Source organism: Salmo trutta, chromosome 29 (genome assembly GCF_901001165.1).
Source record: "Salmo trutta chromosome 29, fSalTru1.1, whole genome shotgun sequence".
Taxonomy (NCBI): domain Eukaryota; kingdom Metazoa; phylum Chordata; class Actinopteri; order Salmoniformes; family Salmonidae; genus Salmo; species Salmo trutta.
The window spans coordinates 9,898,171-9,910,921 of record NC_042985.1 but is presented as its reverse complement, the minus strand read 5'-3'; the positions used below and the strand labels follow the sequence as shown (position 1 = coordinate 9,910,921).

Here is a 12,751-nt window from a genome sequence, read left to right as displayed (position 1 = left end):
AGAGAGAGAGAGAGAGAGAGAGAGAGAGACAGAGAGAGAGACAGAGACAGAGAGACAGAGAGAAAGAGAGCCATAAAGAGAGAAGGAGAGAGAGAGAGAGAGAGAGAGAGAGAGAGAGAGAGAGAGACAGAGAGACAGAGAGAAAGAGAGCGATAAAGAGAGGAGAGAGAGAACAAGAGAGAGAGAACGACAGAGAGAGAGGTGTAATTGTCTTTGTTGAGCTTGGGGTATTTCAAAATGAATGAAGGAGAGAGAGCCAGATTGAGCGGAAGACGCCATAAAAAGAAAATTATTACTGTAACTGATTAATAAAAAGCTTTAAGTTTAGCTTTTAGGATTGGGATATGCTGTCTGATTTTGTTCAGTGAAAATGTACATTACTGAAGAACCCTGCATTTGTGAAGGTCTAAACTGTCAGATGATGATAAATTGGGTTTTCCAGTTTGTTGCAGATTTTTCTAAATGAAACTGAATTAGATTCATCATTTCTTGTATGTATGCTTCTAGCACTGTCGCTTTTTAACCAGACCTCAGAAAAGTCCAGAATTGTTTTGGGACATTTGGAGAACTGGAACGACACAGAGCAGCAGGACCAATAAAAACATTTCGAAATTTGACTTTTGGTGCAACTTCAAAATTTTACATTTGTAGAACGTGGATGAACGTCGAATTCTGCAGTGAGACTGTGAGAGCTTGTTGATTTTAACTGGTATCAATAAAGAATTGTAACACAAATTGAATGTACCAATTCATAAAGACTGAAGTGAACTATTACATGACAGTGGCAGTGTACACTATGTGTGGCTACACTATGTACACTATGGCTGTCTCCTATAACTGCACACATACAAGACATGACACACATATCCCCAAGAAAACCTGGAGGCACAAACACACTAACGTTATGACAGCTAGACATCACACACTGACAACAGAGACTGACGTTTGGCATGCATGATCACATACTCACACCCACACACACACCAACCACCGTCTGTCAGCGGACAGGGAAACATGTTAGCCGTCTGTCAGCGGACAGGGGAACATGTTAGCGGTATGTCAGCGGACAGGGGAACATGTTAGCGGTATGTCAGCGGACAGGGAAACATGTTAGCCGTCTGTCAGCGGACAGGGGAACATGTTAGCGGTATGTCAGCGGACAGGGGAACATGTTAGCCGTCTGTCAGCGGACAGGGGAACATGTTAGCCGTCTGTCAGATGACAGGGGAACATGTTAGCCGTCTGTCAGAAGACAGGGGAACATGTTAGCCGTCTGTCAGATGACAGGGGAACATGTTAGCCGTCTGTCAGATGACAGGGGAACATGTTAGCCGTCTGTCAGATGACAGGGGAACATGTTAGCGGTATGTCAGAGAACAGGGGAACATGTAAGCCGTCTGTCAGATGACAGGGGAACATGTTAGCGGTATGTCAGCGGACAGGGGAACATGTTAGCCGTCTGTCAGCGGACAGGGGAATATTATTTGTACTTTTTTTCACCTTTATTTAAACAGGTAGGCTAGTTGAGAACAAGTTGTCATTTATAACAGCGACCTGGCCAAGATAAAGCAAAGCACTGTGACGTGACAAAAACAACAACACAGAGTTACACATAAAGAAACGTACAGTCAATAACACAACAGAAAAATCTATATACAGTGTGTGCAAATGTAGAAGAGTAGGGAGGTAAGGTAATAAATAGGCCATGGAGGCGAAATAATTACAATTTGGCATTAACACTGGAGTGATAGATGTGCAGATGATGATGTGCAAGTAGAGATACTGGGGTGCAAAAGAGCAAGAGAATAAATTACAATTTGGGGTTGATGTAGTTGGGTGAGCTATTTACTGATTTGTTGTGTACAGGTACAGCGATCTGTAAGCTGCTCTGACAGCTGATGCTTAAAGTTAGAGAGGGAGATATAAGACTCCAGCTTCAGTGATTTTTGCAATTCGTTCCAGTCATTGGCAGCAGAGAACAGGAAGGAAAGGCAGCCAAAGGAAAAGTTGGCTTTGGGGATGACCAGTGAAATATACCTGCTGGAGCGCGTGCTACGGGTGAGTGTTGCTATGGTGACCAGTGAGCTGAGATAAGGCGGGGCTTTACCTAGCAAAGACTTATAGATGACCTGGAGCCAGAGGGTTTGGCGACGAATATGTAGTGCGGGCCAGCCAACGAGACCATACAGGTCGCAGTGGTGGGTAGTATATGGGGCTTTGGTGATAAAACAGATGGCACTGTGATAGACTACATCTAGTTTGTTGAGTAGAGTGTTGGAGGCTATTTTGTAAATGACATCGCCGAAGTCAAGGATCGGCAGGATAGTCAGTTTTACGAGGGTATGTTTGGCAGCATGAGTGAAGGAGGCTTTGTTGCGAAATAGGAAGCCGATTCTAGATTTAATTTTGGATTGGAGATGCTTATTGTGAGTCTGGAAGGAGAGCTTACAGTCTAACTAGACACCTAGGTATTTGTAGTTGTCCACATATTCTAAGTCAGAACCGTCCAGAGTAGTGATGCTAGTCAGGCGGGCCGGTGTGGGCAGCGATCGGTTGAAGAGCATACATTTAGTTTTTCTAGCATTTAAAAGCAGTTGGAGGCCACAGAAGGAGTGTTGTATGGCGTTGAAGCTCGTTTGGAGGTTTGTTAACACAGTGTCCAAAGAAGGGCCAGTAGTATACAGAATGGTGTCGTCTGCGTAGAGGTGGATCAGAGAATCACCAGCAGCAAGAGCGACATTGTTGATATATACAGTGAAAAGAGTCGGCCCGAGAATTGAACCCTGTGGCACCCCGATAGAGACTGCCAGAGGTTCGGACAACAGGCATATGTACAGCAGAGTACACAAAATACTCTTTCAGACGGTGGTTACACACTGTCTGTCTGTGTGTGTGTGTGTGTGTGTGTGTGTGTGTGTGTGTGTGTGTGTGTGTGTGTGTGTTGTTGCATGCAGTGTGTTTATGAGTATATTAGTTTGTGTGTTTACTCCTCCTTTTGCTGCTCTAACATGTACAGTACATATCGAAAAAGTAATTTCATCTCTAACTGCCTCTGTGTGTGTGTGTGTGTGTGTGTGTGTGTGTGTGTGTGTGTGTGTGTGTGTGTGTGTGTGTGTGTGTGTGTGGTATAAGCAGCTTTGGGTAATGGGTGAGAATTGTCACAGCAGTGTTAGCAATCACTACCAACAAGTCTCTCTCTCACCTCCATCTCTCTCTCTCACTCACCTCCATCTCTCTCTCTCTCTCTCTCTCACCTCCATCTCTCTCTCTCACCTCCATCTCTCTCTCTCACTCACCTCCATCTCTCTCACCCTCATCTCTCTCTCTCTCTCACCCTCATCTCTCTCTCTCTCTCACCCTCATCTCTCTCTCTCACCCTCATCTCTCTCACCCTCATCTCTCTCTCACCCTCATCTCTCTCTCACCCTCATCTCTCTCTCTCACCCTCATCTCTCTCTCTCCCTCTCTCTCTCTCTCTCTCTCTCTCTCTCTCTCTCTCTCACCTCCACCTCTCTCACCTCCACCTCTCTCACCTCCATCTCTTTCTTTCTCTCATATCTCTCCTTCCTCCCTCTCTCTCTCTCTCTCTCTTTTTACAGGCATTATGTGTTATGTGTCTTTTAAAATAAAATGTTCATCTGAGTGTTTGTGTGTGTGTGTGTGTGTGTGTGTGTGTGTGTGTGTGTGTGTGTGTGTGTGTGTGTGTGTGTGTGTGTGTGTGTGTGTGTGTGTGTGTGTGTGTGTGTTACTGTAGGAAGTGCAGTGAATACATAGATTCCTCTGTAATTTAAACACCTGGGCAGAACTGTAGATATTCTCTACAGTCATGTGTTTCTTTATTCCTCTCAGCATTTTAAGTTAATACTCACTCTGTGCTATGAGAAGGGAAAGGAGAGTGGTGGAGGAGAGGAGAGGAATGGAGAGGAGTGGAGAGGAGAGGTGAGGAGAGGAGAGGAGAGGAGAGGAGTCTGGCGATAGAGAGAGGGGAGAGGAGAGATGGGAGGAGAGGATGAAGACAGTAGAGTTGGGGAATAGGGAAGGTGGAGAGAGGGTAATAGTACTGTGTCTGTGTGAGAAGATGTGTGGGAAAAGAGAATAGATAGAAAGAGAGGGAGGGGAGGAGATATGGGGGAAGCAACAAATCTGCAAAACTTTACTGAGGAAAAGTAATTCTGTTACCTCATACTTTTTGGTAGGTGACATGATGTATATAAACCCTGGGTAGCTGACACTGTGTCTTGGCCAATAAGAGCCTCCATTATTAAACTCTTCCTTTCGAGGCTTTGATTAATGGAAGTGAATCAGGGCAAAATTATATCCCCACATTAAAATACCCACCTTGTCAACAATGCCCTGATGTGCAACATATGTATGCAGCCAGCACCGATTAAAGTGATGAGGGAAGACATTTCATATGGAAGTATTGAAATTATTAGAGTAGAACATGTACTTTTTGTTCTATTTTGAGAGACAAACTGCTCGGCTTCTGGTACTGTGTAACCATAGCAACGCATGTAAATGTCAATGTATGCTAGATATATTACAAAACGATAACCCATTGTTGATGTTATTAAGCATGGATGAAGTGGTGGTTCATGTGTGCAATTTAACTGCTGTTCTTATGGATTTTCTAATAGTCCTTTCACAACTGTTGAAGAAATATTGTGCATTGACAGTGAATGTAGTTAACGTTAGCAGCCAGCCTAGTGCTACATGATATGACGTATACAAATAGGCCACCAGTCAACCCAGTGTTTTTATAGTATGACTGAAACACTTCCTAGGTTTATTGTACTAAGAGTCATTGCAATTTATTTTTACCGGCTTCACTTTACATCAGATTGATCTTAAATTGGTCAGCAATATTGAAAACATATTATTATGGATGAACTTCTCCAGCTGTACATTATTGTTGCTTTGTAGTGTAGAGAGGTGAGCAACATGCTTTCATTTCAACAGCTACAGGTTTTGGATGATACATACGTTTTATTTTTCATTGTCCTTGAAGCATAACATTGAAATAATGTAAATTCCCATAAATTCCTATGGAGGCTGTTCCTTAGGAGGAGTATCATAATGACGAACAGATGGGAGAGGAGAGGAGAGGAGAGGAGAGAGAGGAATGGAAAGTTGGGGAGAGGAGAGGAGCTAAGGGGAGAGGGGAGAGGAGAGTAGAGGAGGGAGAGGAATGGAAAGTTGGGGAGAGGAGAGGAGAGGTACACATACTCTAACGTGACCTTCTCTCATGGCTTTGCAGTATTAATGTCTCCACCTGTCTGCTTATCAGTGAGGTGTCTAGATCTTTAATTGTTTCTATGAAATGTAATGTAAGGCAAATTCCTGGACTGTGTCCCAAATGGCACCCTATTCCCTACATAGTCCACTACTTTTGACCAAGCTCCTATATAGTGCACTACTTTTGACCCTGCAGGACCCATAGGACCATGGTCAAAAGTAGTGCACTGTCATGACATGCCCTTGGGGGGAGGATCATAGGCGCCCCCCCTCTCTCTCCACAGTTTTATGATGGTCATAAATACCTGCAGGAAAACTCTCTCTCCCTACTCTCAGAAATGGAAGTTAAATCCCTTTGTTACCACAGAGAGTGACGTTGCAGTACAATAACATTAAAAGGCTGAATAATTAAACACTATTTCTGTATCCCAAACATTTGGAATGGTCCGTGGGTATTTAAAGAACAATGCTGTGGAATTTGTTAATAATTTCTGACGTAACTTAAGACAGTATAACAACATAAGTGTATCTCTGAATGTGTATATTTCCCAGTTGTCAGGGTCACATCCAAATGTGGGGGAACGTATATGATTAAATATGAAACTATTTGTGGGAAGATGTATTGAGATTTTTTTTTCATATGAAGTCGTAACCAAGTCAGTGGCCACGCCCACGTGAGCAGACATTACATCGGTGTCATGGAACGCCCCCTTTTTCCAGAGTGTATAAAACCCACTTCTGACACAATGTACATTAGGCCAACGAGACCAACAACGTGAGCTGAGAGGGACGTAATGGCTAGAACTCTGAAACTTCAACAGAGAAGAAGAACATCTTGTCAAACGCTACTGGTAAGAAGTCAGGTGCTGGAGAGCGGAGAGTTGTGATCAGGCGCACACTTTAATTGGCAGAAGTAACAACAGATGGACGCAACTGCGTCAAAAACCTCCAGCCAAAAGTGCAAAGTGCAAAGCGCGACAACAGTCACAATAATGCATAAGTAAAACAATGAAACACACTCGGGTACAACACGGTACCCGGGGAAAACCCAGCCTGGCGCGTAACACGAAACATGTAACAAAAACAATTCCACACAAAGACATGGGGGAATAGAGGGAATATATATGTAGTGTGATTAGGGAATGTAAACCAGGTGTGCGGGGAAACAAGACAAAACAAATGGAACAATGAACAGTTGAGCGGCGATGGCTAGAAGACCAGTGAAGTCGACCGCTGAATGAGCAAGGAGAGGAGCCGACTTCGACGGAAGTCGTGACACATCTCTACAAAACTAAAGACTACACAGGAACATTCAGTCTGCTGCTGTTTAAGTACTTTAGTCTGGTAAATGCAACCGAGAACCAATGGGTGGTACTCTGAAAGATCCATTCTGGAGAACATTTCCCTATCAAACGACCATTGGTACGTCTGACGTATCCATATTTAACAGACACTTCCAGAACAAAGGGAACAAGCTAGAACTACGAAAGACTTTGATCTCTGGTGGACAAACCAGAGACTTTCTGTCGACTGACTCTCCAGCAGACAGACCGGCGATTTCAACAGAGAGACAACAAAGGCATACACTCGTGAATATGTAAAATGCTATTTATTTTCGAATGAGTGGCTGTTCATGTGCAAAGTATTAGCATTTCAATGAGCCTAGTTAACAGCTGTGTGTACGATAGTAGTCCTTTGTCTTTTCTCCTGCTCTTTCTTACCTGCCCCTCCCTTTTCATTTGGTGTAACAAGCCATCATATCGGTTTAGTCCACTGGGGCCTTTTCATTGTATCATGTTAGTAACCAATGTATAACCTATCCTGTGTGTTTATGTACTTCTGTGTGATTATTTAGTTACTTAGTAAATAAGTAATCAAGCCAATTGGTATATCGCTGAGTCATAATTTATGCTAGCGTTCGTGCAGATATCCAAGAGTTTGCGACATTCGGAATATGACTGATGAGGTAATAGATTAATAAGTGATTGTAATCGATAAGATATGAAAATATCTGAAGAGAGTTATATTCGGGAAATAGTAACTCTTTAAACAACACATAGACACGACAGCACTCTGTAGGGAATAGGATGCCATTTGGGATGCAGCCCTAGTAACCGACAACTAGATAAAACTGTGATTTTAACACTCAAATGAATGTGGGATCCAGACTTGTAGCCAAACCTCTAGCCTTAGAATCACAACCTAATTGGTTTTGCAAAGGGAATAGAGAACGTCAGTCGGGTAATAAGCAGTGTGTGTGTGTGTGTGTGTGTGTGTGTGTGTGTGTGTGTGTGTGTGTGTGTGTGTGTGTGTGTGTGTGTGTGTGTGTGTGTGTGTGTGTGTGTGTGTGTGTGTGTGTGTGTGTGTGTGTGTGATTTAAGGTAAGATAAGGTAAAGCACAGTCTTATTGCAGTGATGTATCTTCTGGTTGAGCGTGTCTCTTATGCATTAATCATACTCTGTCTCTCTAACACCAGAGATAGCAGGTTACCACGGGGACAGACATATCAGTTCAGAGGACAGACTCTATTTATACGCAGCAGACATGCTAAAGAGGTGTGTGTGTACATGTATCTACCTGTGGCTGTCTGTATATATCCATCTTACATACGTGTGTATCTATATGTGAAGTCAGCCCTAGACGGTGATCTTGGGTCAGTTTAGCATCTTCCCCACTAATAGTTTAAGGTTAGGATTACGTGAAAGGAAGGGAACACTTCTGTTGATCTCCTCTACCTGCAGTCTTGTCGTGGGTTGGCCACATATCCGGGGAAGGCTCCCTGTGTGATATCACGACACATCTTGCTGTCCCTGTCGGAGGGCAGCAGGGTACCAGCTCTGATCATCAGCCCCAGGCAGTGGTCAAAAGTGTTCCTCTCCTCAGGACCGTCCTCAGTGAAGAAACAGTGTCCCAGAGCATCGTAGCCCACCACGTCCTTTACCTGGTAGGACAGAGAGAGGGGGGGAGGGACAGAGAGTGGGAGAGAGGGGGGGGAGGCAGAGTGAGTGGGGAAGGGAGGGAGAAAGGGGGGGGGGGGAGAGCGAGAGAGAGAGAAACACCAGGGTTGGGGTCAATTCCATTTAAATTCCAGTCAATTCAAGGAGTATGCTGAATTTCCAATTCCAATACCTTCAATGCTTTTCAATGAGGAACATTTGGAATTGGAATTTGGTTTAGTCCTACTTTCTGAATTGACTGGAACAACCCCAACCCTGACAAACCATGCACACATTTATTTTGAATGGCACAGATGCATGTCTGAAGGAAGTGGTTTTCCTTCTCTGTCTCTTCTCTGTTATCTGCACTGGGCTAAAATCCCCATCTCATCAGATGGTGTGAAACACATCATTCCACTGAGCTTCACCATTTAAAGAAATATATTACTCTGCCTGCCACGCTAGCTAGCTAGCTTATCTCACCTCTTCTTTGCGGTTGGTTTGGGGAAGTCTCCTCATGTGAGAACAGTTCACCAAACTACCTCTGCTAACACCAGACTGTATTAGACTGCTGAGCTAAATCATGTGGTGCTAACCCCAGTCTTCATGTCTATGCAGATATTCTGACATCTGATGAAGGAGAGGAGACCAGGGCCTGAGTCTCAAATGGGACCCTATTCTCTATTTTTATTTATTTATTTTATTTCACCTTTATTTAACCAGGTAGGCAAGTTGAGAACAAGTTCTCATTTACAATTGCGACCTGGCCAAGATAAAGCAAAGCAGTTCGACAACATACAAAAACACAGAGTTACACATGGAGTAAAACAACATACAATCAATGATACAGTAGACAAAAATAAGACTATATACAATGTGAGCAAATGATGTGAGATAAGGGAGGTAAAGGCAAAAAAAGGCCATGGTGGCAAAGTAAATAAAGTATAGCAAGTAAAACACTGGAATGGTAGAATTATAATTTGAAGAAAGTTCAAAGTTAAAATATAAATAATATGGTGCAAAGCAGCAAAATAATAAATAAAATAAATAAATACAGTAGGGGAAGAGGTAGTAGTTTGGGCTAAATTATAGATGGGCTATGTACAGGTGCAGTGATCTGGGAGCTGCTCTGATAGCTGGTGCTTAAAGCTAGTGAGGGAGATGTGTTTCCAGTTTCAGAGATTTTTGTAGTTCGTTCCAGTCATTGGCAGCAGAGAACTGGGAGGAGAGACGACCAAAGGAGGAGTTGGCTTTAGGGGTGACCAGAGAGATATACCTGCTGGAGCGCATGCTACAGGTGGGTGCTGCTATGGTGACCAGTGAGCGGAGATAAGGGGGGACTTTACCTAGCAGGGTCTTGTAGATGACCTGGAGCCAATGTGTTTGGCGACGATTATGAAGCGAAGGCCAGCCAACGAGAGCGTACAGGTCGCAGTGGTGGGTAGTATATGGGGCTTTGGTGACAAAACGGATGGCACTGTGATAGACTGCATCCAGCTTGTTGAGTAGGGTATTGGAGGCTATTTTGTAAATGACATCACCGAAGTCGAGGATTGGTAGGATGGCCAGTTTTACGAGGGTATGTTTGGCAGCATGAGTGAAGGATGCTTTGTTTTGCGAAATAGGAAGCCAATTCTAGATTTAACTTTGGATTGGAGATGATTGATGTGAGTCTGGAAGGAGAGTTTACAGTCTAACCAGACACCTAGGTATTTGTAGTTGTCCACAAATTCTAAGTCGGAACCGTCCAGAGAAGTGATGCTGGACAGGCGGGCAGGTGCAGGCAGCGATCGGTTGAAGAGCATGCATTTAGTTTTACTTGTATTTAGGAGCAGTTGGAGACCACGGAAGGAGAGTTGTATGGCATTGAAGCTCGTCTGGAGGGTTGTTAACACAGTGTTCAAAGAAGGGCCAGAAGTATACAGAATGGTGTCGTCTGCGTAGAGGTGGATCAGAGATTCACCAGCAGCAAGAGCGACATCATTGATGTATACAGAGAAAAGAGTTGGCCCAAGAATTGAACCCTGTGGTACCCCCATAGAGACTGCCAGAGGTCCGGACAGCAGGCCCTCCGATTTGACACACTGAACTCTATCAGAGAAGTAGTTGGTGAACCAGGCGACGCAATCGTTTGAGAAACCAAGGCTACTGAGTCTGCCGATGAGGATGTGGTGATTAACAGAGTCAAAAGCTTTGGCCAGATCAATGAATACGGCAGCACAGTATTGTTTCTTATCGATGGCGGTTACGATGTCGTTTAGGACCTTGAGCGTGGCTGAGGTGCACCCATGACCAGCTCTGAAACCAGATTGCATAGCGGAGAGGGTGTGGTGGGATTCGAAATGGTCGGTAATCTGTTTGTTGACTTGGCTTTCGAAGACCTTAGAAAGGCAGGGTAGGATGGATATAGGTCTGTAGCAATTTGGGTCAAGAGTGTCACCTCCTTTGAAGAGGGGGATGACAGCAGCTGCTTTCCAATCTATGGGAATCTCAGACGACACGAAAGAGAGGTTGAACAGGCTAGTAATAGGGGTTGCAATAATTTCGGCAGATAATTTTAGGAAGAAAGGGTCCAGATTGTCAAGCCCAGCTGATTTGTAGGGGTCCAGATTTTGCAGCTCTTTCAGAACATCAGCTGAATGGATTTGGGAGAAGGAGAAATGGGGGAGGCTTGGGCGAGTAGCTGTGGGGGGTGCAGTGCTGTTGAATGCAGTAGGGGTAGTTAGGTGGAAAGCATGGCCAGCCGTAGAAAAATGCTTATTGAAATTCTCAATTATAGTGGGCTTATCGGTGGTGACAGAGTTTCCTATCCTCAGTGCAGTGGGCAGTTGGGAGGAGGTGTTCTTATTCTCCATGGACTTTACAGTGTCCCAGAACTTTTTAGAGTTTGAGTTGCAGGAAGCAAATTTCTGTTTGAAAAAGCTAGCCTTGGCGTTTCTAATTGCCTGTGTGTATCGGTTTCTAACTTCTCTGAAAAGTTGCATATCGCAGGGGCAGTTCGATGCTACTGCAGAACGCCACAGGATATTTTTGTGTTGGTTAATGGCAGTCAGGTCTGGGGAGAACCAAGGGCTATATCTGTTCCTGGTTCTACATTTCTTGAAAGGGGCATGCTTATTTAAGATGGTGAGGAAGGCATTTAAAAAAAATAACCAGGCATCCTCTACTGACGGGATGAGGTCAATATCCTTCCAGGATACCAGGGCCAGGTCAATTAGAAAGGCTTGCTCGTTGAAATGTTTCAGGGAGCGTTTGACAGTGATGAGTGGAGGTCGTTTGACCGCTGACCCATTACGGGTGCAGGCAATGCGGCAGTGATCGCTGAGATCTTGGTTGAAAACAGCAGCTATCTAGTGCATTATTTTAAACCAGGGCCCATAGGGACCAGGGCCCCTATTCCACTATGTAAGGAATAGAATAGGGTACTAACTGGGACGAAGCCGAAGCAGAGAGATAACATCTCAGAGAATTCAATATCTCATCATCTATCTTCCATTTCCTTCTAACGCCTGAAGAGTGACAGGACACAATTGTGTTCTATCCAGTTTGTACCCAATTTTCAGGAGCCTTGGTTTAGATACGCCATGTTGGGTAGCAACAGCACATCTCCTCGTTATGGCAACGGATAGATTCTCTGATTGCCGTGGAAACACAACAGGACACCTTTAACAACCCTCCAACACATACGCACGTGCACGAGGATGGGCAAAGATGAGCTTGCATGAGCGCGCACACACACAATCCCACCTCAGTCTCCGACAGACTGTTCTCATACAATTCTAGCTAGAAGCAATTATCTTCTTTTGTGCGTAATTCTATTTATTTGCTCTGTCTGTGACCCTGTAAAGTCCACAGATCATAATGTCCCTGGGTTCACAACAGTAATTAGCAACATGCATAATCATGAATATGGTTATTATCCTCATTATAATTCCGTAGGTGGCTCGGATTTTTAGCAAAGACAGTGAAGTAACACCACAGGTAAAAGTTTCCTGAAACCCTTGTAGCTTAACCTGGATAAGGTTACAAAATTACAGCAACTTTCCCAAAATTCCCAGGTTTTCTAGAAGTCCTGGTTCAAAGATTCCTGGAATCAGGATTTCTGAAAAACCTGGGAATTTGGGGAAAGTTAGCAGAATTTTTCAACCCAAGTTGTGGAGCGTTATAACGTCTCTCAACAACTCAGCTACTGTCAGGTGCGTCGTAAAAAGTGGACCAAGGCGCAGCGGGTATCGTGCTCATCTTCCTTATTTATTTGGATAAATGTGAACACTTAACAAAAATAACAAACAACGACGAAAAAAACAGTCCTGTAAGGCTACACAGCTATACATGAAACAACTACCCACAAACACAGTGACAAAACCCCCCTACTTAAATATGGCCTCCAATTAGAAGCAACGAAGAACAGCTGCTTCCAATTGAAGGCCCAAACAAACCTGAACATAGAAATAGACTAAATAGACATTCAAACATAGAAAAAGACACCATAGAACATTACCCAAAAACCCCAACAACCCAAGACACATAAATCAAACACACCCCTGCCATGTCCTGACCATACTATAATAACAAAATG

At 43.9% G+C, this 12,751-nt stretch overlaps 1 protein-coding gene across 1 annotated transcript in view; it reads right to left on the bottom strand.

The window, feature by feature from the left end:
* The window catches only part of LOC115166881 (cell migration-inducing and hyaluronan-binding protein), a gene marked incomplete in the record, with an annotated part of 159,192 nt that overhangs the window by 23,976 nt on the left and 122,465 nt on the right, over positions 1-12,751 (bottom strand). Inside the window, 1 exon segment of the mRNA XM_029720781.1 lies at positions 7,972-8,177. Coding sequence (XP_029576641.1) covers positions 7,972-8,177 — 206 coding nt within the window.